The sequence below is a fragment of the Corvus cornix genome, chromosome 5 (genome assembly GCF_000738735.6).
Source record: "Corvus cornix cornix isolate S_Up_H32 chromosome 5, ASM73873v5, whole genome shotgun sequence".
NCBI classification, from domain to species: domain Eukaryota; kingdom Metazoa; phylum Chordata; class Aves; order Passeriformes; family Corvidae; genus Corvus; species Corvus cornix.
Genome location: NC_046335.1, coordinates 33,979,444 through 33,993,754, shown reverse-complemented (window position 1 = coordinate 33,993,754; position 14,311 = coordinate 33,979,444). Strand labels below are relative to the sequence as shown.

General features: G+C 42.1%; 1 protein-coding gene across 5 annotated transcripts in view; it reads left to right on the top strand.

Annotated features, from left to right (window-relative positions):
- The window catches only part of ACTN1 (actinin alpha 1), an 87,308-nt gene extending 73,151 nt beyond the window's left edge, over positions 1-14,157 (top strand). The window contains exons 13-22 of one of the 5 annotated variants that reach the window (XM_039552421.1): positions 1,786-1,894; positions 2,379-2,519; positions 4,475-4,657; positions 5,377-5,511; positions 6,343-6,522; positions 7,426-7,572; positions 9,142-9,222; positions 9,774-9,839; positions 11,305-11,463; positions 13,258-14,157. In XM_039552421.1, the coding sequence (XP_039408355.1) occupies positions 1,786-1,894; positions 2,379-2,519; positions 4,475-4,657; positions 5,377-5,511; positions 6,343-6,522; positions 7,426-7,572; positions 9,142-9,222; positions 9,774-9,839; positions 11,305-11,463; positions 13,258-13,416 (1,360 nt within the window). In that variant the 3' untranslated portion in view covers positions 13,417-14,157. The remainder of the gene's footprint in view (positions 1-1,785; positions 1,895-2,378; positions 2,520-4,474; positions 4,658-5,376; positions 5,512-6,342; positions 6,523-7,425; positions 7,573-9,141; positions 9,223-9,773; positions 9,840-11,304; positions 11,464-13,257) is intronic. The other 4 variants (XM_039552420.1, XM_039552418.1, XM_039552417.1 and 1 more) reach the window with 4 other exon arrangements.
- Positions 14,158-14,311: the final 154 nt, after the last annotated feature.

Below are 14,311 nucleotides of genomic sequence, written 5' to 3'. Positions count from 1 at the left end.
CAGGATTGCTGGAGATAACAGGCAGGCAAAGAGCTAGTGACTGCAGCAGGGAGGTTTTGAAACCCTGCATTTTTCTTGGCAAAAAACAGTCTGAACTACTTGGTGTTGACTCTGTTTCCTATTTTAAAAAGATTTATGTTTCACACTGGCCTATCTAAAGTTAGTGTCTGGGCCAAGATCAGTACTCTTGGGCTGAAGAGCTGTTTTTCTCTAAAAAATTAGGATTACTGGATCAAGATCATTATCTTCTTTGACAAAAGAGATTTACAGAATTGCTCTCTTGTCTACTGGAGAATTGACCTTGGAACAGTAGGAGGGTTCAAGGCAATCCTCCATGTCAGTAAGATTAAAACTGAGTCTGTCTGGCCAGCAAGCATTACCTGACCTGCCACTTCCAAAGCACACGCTACATGTCAGCCAAAGCAGCTGCAGCTCTAAGAGCAACAGGGAAGACTGAGGCCCAAGCTGTGGGAGAGGTTATTTCGTCTAAAGTGTGAGAACAGCGGGCTCTGCTATTCTTATAAAAGCCATCTTCCATCTCAGCAAAGAGGCCATGTCCTGAAAAACCATGGCAGAGCTCCTTTTCTCCCCCTAAGACACACTGCCAGAGACATGCAGAGGGTGTGGAGGAAGCCACTGCAGCTACCCATGGCAGGAAAGTTTGGGGGCATGGCACTACTACTACTACTGCCTAGCAGTAGTGGTCCAGCATGGGTGTGTTAAAAGTCAGACTTTCAGAAAGAGTTCTTTCTTCTGCAGTGCTGGGTCTGCAGCAAAGTCGATCAAGCAACTGATCTGGATTAGAAACCTAGCAAAGACATTATTTTTAGCCCAAATCAGTTTCCTGGCTAGTTTACTGAAGAACTCCATTGACAGCTATGCCCACGCACCTCAGGAGGGCAATACAATGGCATGAAGAAACACGATTGGGGGAGGCAAGAGTGTAACCTCCATTACTGCTTGGAGAATTGCTCATCAGATGGCTCAGGGTCACTCAGTATCCCAGTGATTTATTCTGGGTTTTTCTTTCAAGGCTGGCACTTCCCAGATTGGCTGGTCTCCCTCTCCCTGCAGATTTCTCCCTCTTTGACCATATGCAGAACTATGAGCACAAAGCAGTTCAAGGCCGTAAGCTTTAGCGTGTCCCTGTGCTCTCCTTTCCCCAGTCATACTTTCACCAGCTTGTGTTCCTTGAGTGTCAGCCTGTAGATATGTCAGCAAAGCACTTCTCGTCAGGCTTCTAGGAGAGAAACCTACACTGTTATTCTGGGACTGTCCTAAATAAATTTACTGGGTTATGTAATTTAGCTATTCCTTGCCACCTGTACTATGCAATTCTTAGGACACTCTTAAGCAGTTTCTTAGTGTTCCTAATAAAATCTTTGCTTTCCATTCTGATGTACAAGCCACAGTTAGTTAGCCTGCATAATGTTCTTAAGCAGAGTACCAGAGCAGATTGCTCCGCTCATAATCTCCTTATTTCCAGTCTGAGCAACAGTCTATACTCCCTTCCCCCTTTGGCAAGTTATTCCCATCAGGTAGCCAGCTTCAGTATTTATTGAGGCCTTGGGTGGTCCTGTTCTGTGCTGTTTAATGTACCATAACATACAGTGTCTCCTAAACTAGATCCTGGTATCATCCTGACTTGCTTTATTTGCAGTGACCATGATCTCTTTGTCTGAATCTGTCTTCAAGACTGATAAAGATTTCTAATGGATTTCTCTTATTTCTGTACAGGGTCTTTATTTGACTTTTTTTCTTTTTTTTTTTCCCAACCCTTTATAGTGAGCTGGACTATTACGACTCTCCCAGTGTCAATGCCAGGTGCCAGAAGATCTGTGATCAGTGGGATAATCTGGGTGCTCTAACCCAGAAACGTAGAGAAGCCTTGGAGGTGAGATATGTTACAAATTGGACCTTCTGGGTAGTGCATTTGTGGGGGGCAAGCTGCAGTGTGCACAAGCAATATCAGCTCACTTGTGAACTCCTAGAACATCCTGGACTGTAAACAAGGGCTACATTTCAGTATACTTAGTCTGCTTTTCTTCCAGCCCAATTATGGTGCCATTTATTTTCTCAGACTATTGATTTATTTTTACATTTTTTGTGTTTTGTAATCTCATTCTGCATGAAAAGACTGTCTTTGTTTTGTTTTATTTCAAAGGACCTCGGATTTGTTTTATTTCCCTTAGAGAAAAAATCTGTCCAGTGTGTAATCTCTTAACAGCAGAGAGATTTTTACTGACGTGCCATCCTGGGAGCACCAAGGAGGTCTGAAAGGAAGGAGCAGCTCAGACAACCCATGTATCTATGTGATTATTCTTCTCCAACCATCTTTCCTGATTTTCTTTCTTCTTTTTCTTTTTGTGTGTGCACAGAGGACAGAGAAACTACTGGAAACAATTGACCAGTTGTACCTGGAATATGCCAAACGAGCTGCCCCTTTCAATAACTGGATGGAAGGGGCCATGGAGGATCTGCAGGACACGTTCATTGTTCACACGATTGAGGAGATCCAGGTACAGAGCAGTCATTTGCACCAATTAGGTGGGGACAGTGAGAAGTTTGGGGTCTCCTGAGTTGCATGAATTCAGAGTGTATGAATTTATAAGTTATATTTTGGTACTTCTGCTCTATTGAGTGAGCCTTATCAAGAGAAATAAAAATGAGTATGTTTTTCCTTGATTTTCTCCAAAAACCTGGATCTGAATAGATACAAAACATACATACATCATCCTAGCTGGACAACAAAACTGAAAGCAGATTTTTCAGAGTAACTCCAGAGCCATATTGATGGAAGCCTGAAAATCGAGAGAACCTTTTAGGGTCTTGTGGAATTTTTCTTTAACCCACACAAGCAAAGCTTAGTGCTGCTCACAGGGTCTGCAGGTCAGTTCTCACATGGAATGTCACGTCCAGGTCATTTGGTCTTATGTGACTGACAGGATGTACCATGAGGACTGTTGAGCTGCCAGCTGGTTCTTGGTGCTGAGCACAAGAAAAATCAGAATTGTCCTCTTTGGCATGGAATTACCATTTGAAATCAAAGTTGTCTTGCCTACTCTAAGACAACAAAGACAAGTGTCTCATTTTTTCCCCTTCTGAAAGAGTGTTAGGAAAGCAGCTTGAGGTATAGACAGGTAATTTGCAGACCTTAGAGAGCAGGAATTACTCTTTCCTGAACTGCAGTGAGGACTTCTATTTCACCTGCTTGATGGGCTTGTGAAAAGAATCCAAGTCAGCTCTTTGCCGGAATTGCTGACAGGAGTGTGACCATCAGTGAGGCAGCAAATGGCAGACCTACAGGGAGCATGACAGCCAGGGCAGAAGCAGAGCAGTGACTGTTACTGAGGTGCTACTTGTTTCATCCATGATGCCCTCCTGAACAAAGGGCTTCATTAAGTCTTTCATAATGCAAAATAAATCTAAACAGCGCTTAAACACTTCCATCATTTCCTTGTGACTGTTTGCAGTGTCTTTCCCAGCCCCCAGACTTGTATTACATCTCTATGGCCACTACAGCAGCTGCAAAGTAATGAGTCACTGTGTAAGAAAGGAATTTTACAGAAAGTAGTTAACAGTGTGTGTTGTGAGAGAGAACAGTCAGTCACGTGGTTTACTTTCATGCCCTCTTCTGTCCACACTGTTCCCTTGGTTATCCCTGCACACACCCGCTGTTTCCCATTCATTTTCCTGCCTCTTTCCCTGCATTTGCTTCCCTAGTCTTGATCTTCTAGGTTTCTGGGATGAAGTACCTTAAAGGCCTGTAGAAGCAGTGGGAGATGAGCCAGGACTAGCTGGCTTGTCAGCTGACTACAAATTTACCAGCAAGCACTCCCCAACCGGCAGTCCTTGGAGCACAGCCTGGGCACCGCAGCGAGACAGGGAGCAGGAAGGGCCTGTTGTGGTCAGGCAGAAGGAGCTGTTTTCCAGCAGCAGGAGCATGTGATGCCTGTGCAAATTTGCAGCTGTCTGGAAGACCTTCACCTGGTTCTAAATGATTCTAATGAAATTGAATCTGACTCTTAGTACTCATCTGGAGTTACTTTGGGTGTAGAAATGGTGCATACCTGGTGGGAGAAGAAAAAACACAGTGCATTTAAACTAGTGAGACTTTTTTTTAATAGTCAGATCTTCTTCCCCAAAGAGGCTGGCAAGCAGTCACTGAGGAGTGTTGCAGAAATAGTTCCTTCTAAATTATGAGCCGTTACTATTCCATCTTTTTTTGGTATGTGATCTCTGTCACTGGTCAACATGGGACAGAAAGAGAGGGAAAACAAGACTTCACATCATTTGACTACTTAAAACATCCCATTAGTGATACTGAGAGAACCTGAAAAGTGTATTAGATTAGCCTGCTTTGTATGCTGGGAATATGTTAGCTTTTGCAGTCACTTCAGGAATATGGTCTCTGAAGAGGCTATTTCATAAGTAATGTTCTTACCCTCCCTTTGCTGCTGCCTTCCTTCTGCAGGGATTGACCACAGCTCATGAGCAGTTCAAAGCCACGTTGCCAGATGCCGACAAGGAGCGACAAGCCATCCTGGGAATCCACAATGAAGTTTCTAAGATTGTCCAGACATATCATGTCAACATGGCAGGAACGAATCCTTACACTACAATCACCCCACATGAGATCAATGGCAAATGGGAGCATGTGAGTTCTTTCCAGCCTTGCAGGGTAGTGGGGGCAATGTCACTGCTCAACCACTGTGGGCCCAGGAAGTGGATTATTTACTCTGCAGTTAACCTCTCATGTTTACTCCTGAGTTTGGTGTGGTTTTGTCATTTGATTTTGGCTCAATTGCCATGTGCTTGGAAAGTGGAAGATGTCTTTGATATAAATGTCTAAGGCACATCAGACTCCCTTTTACGTGCTAATTTTAAATGAAAGTTGCTAAATTTAAAAGCTTTGAGGTTTTTGATCTTCAGTTGACCTGCATGTATAGCACATAAATCGGTATCCTTTTTCACCATTCAGCCCTTCAAATGTTCTATCTCTGCAGCCAAGTACCCTTTCCTTGCTGTAATCCTAAAAGAGCAACTACTGCCCATACCCGTTGCACTTATGGTTCCTACTACCAAACAAAATCACCAAAGTGAGATCTGAACAGAATCCTGCAACTCAGTTAACATGAGCCACCAAAAACCCAAATAATGAATGGAAGGTGCTTCTGGTCTTTCGTGGCCTGACATATGCTTGTGTGTATCCTACAGCAGATTGGGTTCACATTCCATGAGTTTGCCCACTGTGACTTAAACCATATGAATGCTTGTTTTCACTGCAAACACCCACTCCTCCCTCCCTTGAGGCAACTTCTACATTTACTGTACATGTGCCTTTGTGTGTCTAAACTGCACACTTGCTCGTTGTAGGTGAGGCAGCTGGTTCCCAGAAGGGATCAAGCCCTGATGGAAGAACACGCTCGCCAGCAGCAAAATGAACGACTTCGTAAACAGTTTGGTGCACAGGCCAATGTCATTGGACCCTGGATCCAGACCAAGATGGAGGTAGTGCTTTGCAAATTTTGAAACAGTCTCTTTTTCTCTGTGATCTTCACTGATATCCTTATTCGTGGTCTTTCTTGATCACTGTCACAGCCATTCTTTCTTCAAGTTACAACAAGAGAAACATCATAGAAAATACAAAGAATATCAAGATTAATATTGGTTACTGAAGTGCTTGTACTTTTCTGCCCCTCACTCTAGTACCAGAAAAAAAGCATTACTTAAGATGGAGAACATTGGTATTTTAAGATTTGTGTTTAAATGCAACAAATTAAAAATCCTAGATCAGAGACATAGTTTGTGTAATTGCTTTTGCAGAATGATCTTGATACACATGACTAAATAAATACAATGAACATACCAAACATCTGCAGAGGAGACATTTTTAAGGGAGGTTTCTCTTTAGGTAAGATTTGAGGTAAAGTAGTTGGAGTTGATGAAACATAAAAATACTAAGCTATTACTGATGGTAGGAGCTGGAAAGAAGAGAGTGATTACAGAAATACGTCTGTATGAAGGAGCTAAGTGGCAGACAGTACACCAGAAAAAGATCTGGCTTGGTACATTACTAGCTTATGGACTGCAGTTTCTTTTTCTTTTGTATCCTTGTATTAGACACATCTTATGTGATTCACCTCACTTGGAAAATGTTCAGGGCTGTGCTAAATTTTTTGCTGACACTTCACAGGAGCCGAGACAGTAACTGCTCCATGAGATTTTTTTTTTTTTTTGAATCATCATCCTGTGTGAGAGTGAAATTGCTGCAATAAAGGTCAAGCATGTTGAGGCTCGTCCTTTCAGTGGAGTGTAACTCCTTTGGCTTTGCTATCGCAGGAGATTGGCCGCATTTCAATAGAGATGCATGGGACCCTGGAGGACCAGCTCAACCACTTGCGGCAGTACGAGAAGAGCATTGTGAACTACAAACCAAAGATTGACCAGCTGGAAGGAGACCACCAGCTGATCCAGGAAGCGCTTATCTTTGACAACAAGCACACCAACTACACCATGGAGGTAAGTGTTTTGGCAGCAGATCAGACAGCCTCATCTGCTGTGGCCAGCTAGCGTCAGCCACATCTAGTTCTGGCAACATATTGTGGTTCTCAGGCAAATGGAGAGCTTGATAATATGGCCAAACATGCAACAACATGTCACTGAATTTCATTTTTGCCTTGCTGTACTTCATGCCAAGCCCTTCCAATGTACTTCCAAATATGGACAACAGAAACAACCTGAATGAGATCCACAGTATTGCTTGAAAAATTGACAGGTCTCGTTTCTCCTGCCACCCGATTGTGTTAGCTGGGATTAGAAAGGGAAGTGCTGCTGATTTTGAGCTGCCACTACCTGGCACAAGAAAAAAGTCCAACAGAAGGTTTTTTTAAAGTTGGAGACTGGCTTTATGTTGATAACGTGAGGTTTCTTGGGAGCAGTCAGAGTTCAACATGAGTCCAGCTGAACACAGGCTTTGAAACTGGTTTTTTGGTTTCTGTCCAGCTTTCCATTAAGCAACAGTAGAGGCAGGGGAGCTCCAGTGTCTTCCAAGCACTGTGTTTTATTTAGTTTCTTGGTAAAGAGAGTTTTCTGCTTAACTAAGTCCTAGGAGCACTGGGTTTGTTTCTCATTTGTGTTAAAGGCCCCTCCAGTATGTTGCTCTGACCAGGCAAAGGAACTTTGAATAGGACCAAGTTTTTCTTAAGATCAGAATTTGGCCTCTTCAATATGGGGTTTTTTCAGTCAAAATTCAGATTTTAAACACCTGCAGATTAGAAAGAATTTTTGTGAGAAAATGGACACCAGGACTGTGTTGCACACCAGGATCATTTAATTTGCACTAAGTAGCACATCTGATCCACTAGCCTCAGAAGGAGAAGAGCGACTTCTTAATTTCAATATTGTCCTGACCTCTTTTTCCAGCATATCCGAGTGGGCTGGGAGCAGTTACTAACAACAATTGCTAGAACCATCAACGAAGTGGAAAACCAGATTCTGACCCGTGATGCCAAAGGAATCAGCCAGGAACAGATGAATGAGTTCCGGGCTTCTTTCAACCACTTTGACAGGGTGAGTCAATGCTGACTGCAGCTTGGTAAACTACAAGGTTCCATGTGGACTGCACAATGCAATAACAAACAAGCAGTCACTGTGATAAAATGAGATCACAGAAGATGTTTCATTCTTAAAAGTGCCACTCCTGTGGAGCAGTCATTTCTGTGAAGAGTGCCAAGTGATTGTTAGCCTGGGGAGAAGTATGTCTTCACAGGAGACTGCAAAATTTCCTGGTAAAGCAAAAGTGTGGAAAGGTTTGAAGTCTTTTTTAGGCAATAAGACTTTTATCCATTCCTCTTCAGAGAGCAGATTATTATTTTGATTTATAAAATTCTTGAGACAGTCTGTTTTCCACTCTTCTCTACCATCTCTGCTATATCTGAGGGCAGCCTGCCCTCAGAGATTGGCAGTGCTTTTAAATTGCTGATTACTGGCTATTTCAGCCCTTCTCTAGCTGTCAAAGAAAAATAAACCATGGCTTCTCTCCTTAGGAGAGGGACCCATAAAGTTCTATAGATTTTATATTTTGACCTTCATATCATTTGCCCCTTCTGAAGTTCACAACAGTCTGAATGTTACTGCAGACAGAACACGGGTTTCCCACCTTCATCTGTTTGATTTATGATGGCTTAACATTGACTTTAAAAGCTGGGGGTTTTTTGAAGAAAGTCACTTGAAATTGGGCCCACCATCCTGTCTGTAGCTTCCTTGATCTGGCCAGAGGTAGTGGCAGCAGGCAGGGGCTCTTCAGTGCTTGGGGGCCGTTCTGAGCTAAAATTCTGCAGAATGGGTGGGGATTCTTAGTTCCTGTAGTAGCTTGTGTATTATTTCATAGGTACATCCAAACGCTGGGGGAGTGGGCAATGAGCAAAGGGAAGAGCAGCTGCCAAGCTGCATTGTGCTGCACTGTACATCTGTGGTGTTTGCAGAGCTGAGCACTTGAAATAGCTTTGCCAGTCAAAGCTCCACCTCGTGTGCAGGTCTCATAAATACAGCCATAACGCTGCTCCCCTGAGCTTCAGCTGTTTTTCTTTGTCTGTTCCTGGGATGCCCTGACAGCTAAGCTTCCTTGGGTGTGTTGTCAAACATGCCTGCCCTCACCTACTCCTTTAGTGGAACTTTTGACTATAAGATTAAGGCAATGCTTCCCACTGCCTCTGCCTGCTCACCTGCACTCTGGGTTACTGGTGAAACACAGGGCTTCTGACACTGGATAACAAGCAGTGATGCAAGTAATTCACTTGGGAGATTGAGATCTTGAGGCTTCTGAGCATCAGCTGTTTTTGTCATTCAAATGCTCTCAAGATGGGATGAGCTCTCTGAGAAGGAACTGTTCCAAGAGCATTTTTAGCACATCCTAAAATGTCATTGTGATATCTAATGTTGTGCACTTTTTATTTTTCTTCCCTGTCTTTCTATCTGCATGTCATTCTTCCTCTTCCTCTCTCCTCACCCACTGCATGGTGCACCTGTTTGTTGTCCTTTCATCTCCCTTTGATCTCTCCTGTGTCTCCCTTCCTTCTGCCCCACACCATCACTCCACTGGCACTGCATGTCCTGCTGCCTGGCACACCGCATAACCAGGACCACTCCGGCACACTTGGCCCTGAGGAATTCAAAGCCTGTCTCATCAGCTTGGGTTACGATATTGGAAACGATGCACAGGTACTGAATGCTAGTGGTGAACACAGACAGATATTAAACTGTGAAAAAATAACAGTTTTTTCCTTTCTTTTCTTGTTTGTCTTAATCCATCTGTCATTGTTGTTCTTGTGTTTGACTATATATACATCACTTTTCTATACTACTTCCTCTCTAAATGCACTTTGGTATCTATTCCTTTTTAATTCCTTAATTTTTTGTCTTGGGAGAATTCCTTTTATGTCTTCGAACTGTTCTGCTTACTTCTGGGTCACTTAAAACTCCTTTTCTTGTCCATTCCTCAATCTATCTTGCTTAATGTCTTTTTGCCGTTTTTTCATCGCCAATATGTTTCTTGTGTGTAAACTATTCCATGTCCAAAACCACCTTTGCTTCTTCATGGTTTCACAAACTCTGTTTCCTCTGTTATTTTTCATTGTCCTGTAAATCCTTCCTTCTATCTTCTCCCCCTGCCAAAACTCATTCTTTGTAATGTCTCCTGTGGGTTCATTTCTCGCTGGACTGGTCTCCCTTTTCTCTCTTGGCTTTTTCCATCTTTGCATCATTCTCTGTAGAAGAAGACTGGTATGATGGATTGTGAAGATTTCCGAGCCTGCCTTATCTCCATGGGTTACAATATGGTAATGTAGAGTCCTCTGTCACTCCTATTCAAAGTGATTCTGTAGGCACCTTCAAAAATACAGGGAGAATGTGTAGTGAATCAAGGTAAATATAGCCTTATTTTCCAGAATTATCAACAGTGTTAAATCTAAATCTAATCTTGGTTGTATGTGTAAAATTCTTGTCTCAAAACTATAGCTAAAGGTAAAAACAGAAATGATTGTCTAATTCCTGGATAGTTCAAATAAAAATTATGTTTATCAAACTGTGTAGCTACTAGTGGAAGAAACAATAAGCTCCCTCATACTGGTGCCTGCTCTCTGCACAGCACACACAATCTCCCCCAGCCCTGAATTTCAGTTGAAATCATTTGGAAGTATACACGACCTCACTTCTGAATACGCTCAGAATGCTGCTCCTCACATTCCTACCATTTGTTTCACATCTCCTTTCCTGTACATGTATGTTCCAGTTCCAGTCATTCTCCCCAAAGCTTTTCCCTCACGAGAATACCTGAATATTCAGAGCAGTAACATATAGCACCTTGAGAGGCATCACAGCGAACAGGAAGAGCTTCACCAAAGACTGATGCTCCTCAAAGGGCAGGAGAAGAGCGCAGTGCAAGCATATTCATCTGCACTCTGGGTGTCTTTGCTCCTGATAGCAGGCAAAGCAGTTTAATCATCTTACTCATCAGCCCAGTATAAATACAGACTCTTTGGTGTAGCGTGCCAAGACAGTAACATTTGATTAGGTATCTTAATTACTCTTGAAGGTATACTGTTCTAAATGTGTTAGGAGAGCCTGTTCCCAGGAGAAGACTCAGCTCTGCTCTCCCCTCCTCCTTACCTGGGGAGGAAGGAGTCCCAGAGATGAGAACAGATGACCTTTTGTTTAAATGCAGAAAGAAATGCAAAAAACTACACTACAAGGTTTTGTCTTCCGTAGCAAAACTTCTCTGTAGGATCTTCCCTGTAGAGACTATTTCCCTGGGCCACTCCAGATATGCAAGTCCTTCTTTCCAAAGCCTGCCTATTAAAGATGAGTAAGATACTATGAAATATCCCAGAGACATTTGTTCTGTTCTGTCAGCTGAAGAAAATTGTAAAAGTTCTCTTTAAGTAAATGAAAGTAAAAGGATTTGAGAAGTGCAGATCTTCAAATACTGCTACAGACATCTAGCACATGTGTAGAGAAATTTGGGTCTTCCTTTGAAGTCAGTTGGTATTGTTCCCCAGTAGGAGCATTGTCCTAGAGCTAGATGTTATCCTCAGGCATAGCTGGCAATGTTTTATTCCAGAGGACAAATGAGTGGCAAGCATTTGTACACAACAGCAAACTAGAAAAGAACATCCTGATTAAAACCCTAGAGGTGGTTTCTATTTGGTTTTTTCTAGCTATGAGATGTGCTGCTGAATGGTTTCTCTCACTTTGGTAGCACTGCTGCTCAAATACCCAGGCTTACATGACTCTCTTGCTCTCCAGGGAGAGGCAGAGTTTGCCCGCATCATGAGCATTGTTGACCCGAACCGTTTGGGTGTAGTGACCTTCCAGGCCTTCATCGACTTCATGTCCCGGGAAACGGCAGATACAGATACTGCTGACCAGGTTATGGCTTCCTTCAAGATCCTGGCTGGAGATAAGGTCAGGCTCCACACCTTGGCTTGCTGTATCTGCTTAGCTCCTGCTTTCTTTTCTCACTTGTCTCTGAGAGAAGGTGTTGAGGGAAGCACTCTGTCATGGGGGGGTATTTTCACAGGAACATTCTGTAGTGCTGGAGGAGTGCAAGGTCAAAGTGTGGGTTAATGAGCAGCCTGCTAAGGCACTCGAAAGTCCTGTTCAGCTGTCAGTCAGAACTTTGCAGCCCACTCTTGCTTTAAAATTTTAATTAAGAGCTTGGTTGCAATTTGTTATTTTAAAATGAACAAGTTCAACAGATGGTTTTTGATTAATCTTGAAAACTGTTCTTTACTGACAGCTGTAAACTTGAGATGACCTTTCTCAGATCTACATGTCACTATCAGTTTTTATACAGTCAGTAGATTTTCATTGAGAATATGCAGTATCTGCAGGAGGAACACCTTTTAATCATAGAAATTGGTCGAATGTAGGAAAACTCAGGATGATATGAAAAGTATTAATTTTTTAAATATAAATGATCAGTGCAAGCAGCTGATAAAAAGTGTAATCTTATTTTTCTTATATAACAGTGCCCACTAAGCTTTTATGTAACTGAAAATATTATATGTACATGTAATATTAACATATCTCTTTATTTGCTAATGATTTGAGTTATCTCACATGAAATATTGGATGCCATTTCTCAGATTGTAATGAGTTACCCTTAAATCTGGTACTGGTTTCCATTTTTCACTAAGAATCTTTTCATAGTCATAATCTAGAAACCCATGATACCTGTCCTTTAGATATATACCTGACCAAAGCCAGTTCTATTGTCTTTTGAGGCCTGAAAATTCCATGTTATTCAGATGAGCTAACCACTGAATAAATAGGTACTTTGAGATGCAGTATTACTTATTAACTTGTTTACTCTGGACAGTATGTTACATGCACTCGTCAGTGTTTAACATGCTCTGGTGACTGTAACATGAGCTAGTATTTCATTATGAAGAAAAATACCTCATACCCCAGTCATTAAAGTGAAAGGCAAAATTATAAGAAGTCACAGGAGAGAGAAGGGTGATGTGAAACCTGAGCTATTGCTCAGACAGACTGTAAATGGCCATGAGTTGGTAAGCTAAAGACAACATACTGATTAGGAGACAGGCAACTACTGTTACCTACTGCATGGAGAGAAGCCAAGCTGGCTCAGCTCAGCGCAGCAAGTCTTCAGAAGATGAATTTACATAAGTTTTGCTTGCTTATTAAAAATGTCCACAGTGAAAGGAACTGTGGAAGCAATACAAAGTGGTTGCTTGTCTCCTGCCTGCATTGGTGCACTAGCAAGAACTAGTGGGGCCCCTTTCCTTGCTCTGAAGAGAGGGAATGGCAACTCGCAAGCAGCACAAGCAGCTGTTACCTCCTGCTGGTGAAGGACAGCATCCAAATTAAATTTCAGCTTCCTCCCATTTACTTTCAGCAGGAACTCCTTTGTCAACAGGAAGGCACAGTCTTACTCTAACAACTTGCCTGACTTGCCTTCAGGTCTTTTCTTTAGCTGCACCAGTATCTCTCCTGCAAAACCAATATTCACTGTAAAAACCATCTACTTGCCCAAACAGTAGGGAAGGAGTACGTGTCCTGCCAGGGTGTAAGTGCAGAGAGCTCCCTGTGTGGGTATACAGCACAGGTCTCATTGTTGGGATCCTGTCCCTCAGTGTTGCCTTGCTGCCCTGGTGGGGCAGGGGGGGGTTGTCCCGCAGAGGAAAGTCAGTTTCCTGAAAGTAATGATTGCCTTATCATTTGTCCTCATTGCAGAACTACATCACTGTGGATGAATTACGGCGGGAACTGCCTCCTGATCAGGCTGAATATTGCATTGCTAGGATGGCACCCTACACTGGCCGTGATGCTGTACCTGGTGCCCTGGACTACATGTCCTTCTCCACAGCGCTCTATGGCGAAAGTGACCTTTAACTTTTTTCTGTCCCACCACACGCTCCCTCCCCTCTCCCCCGTCCAACACACCCTATTTTCTCTTTGCAAAGCAACTTCTGCTCCGCTCTTTTTTTGTGTTTTCCTGTTTTGCGTCAGATAACAGATCACATTTTTAAGTGGGGGGGGAGGACATTGACACGGCACCGCCTACCTTGCCCTTGAAATAACAGTTTACAAAATTATTTTGTGCAAAAAAAGTTACGTTTTAAAAAGAACAGACATATTTTATTATAGAAAAAGGTATTTTTCTCCACCAGATTGAAACTTAAAAAGGAAATGTTAGAATATTGCACCAAATATTTTTTTGTTGTGACATAGAAAGTCAAGCACAATGTTACATTCCATCCTTTCCAAAAAGAACCAAACTATGACAAAACTCCACTTGTTCTGTTAACTATTACATTTGCATATGTCTCCTATCACATTTATCTTGGGAGGGGGGAAGGCACACAAGTGCATGTGTTTGCTGGTTCACTCATTTCATGAAAATATTTTATGATAAACTTTTGAAATTGCTGTGTTTTCTAGGGAAAAAATAATGTACACAGCTCATGTTTTCATATTTAATTAAAAAATACAATACGCCGCCTATGTTTATCAGTGCACAACTTTTTTTGTTGCTGAGAGTTGTCTGGTTTCAGAACATGAAGCTTGAGAGTTGATAACTTTGATATTGCTTGTCACAAACCATATTAAAAACTTCTTGTGATAACAACTCTAGACTTTATTCATTTGTATAGTAAAATTGTTTAATCCTATTTAGTTAAACATGATAAGGAAAATCCAAAATTATGTTTTTAATTAAAATTACAGTACATTTAATGGTATATTCTCAGCCCCATAGCCTTTTCATTCTTGCTGAATAATGTTGAAA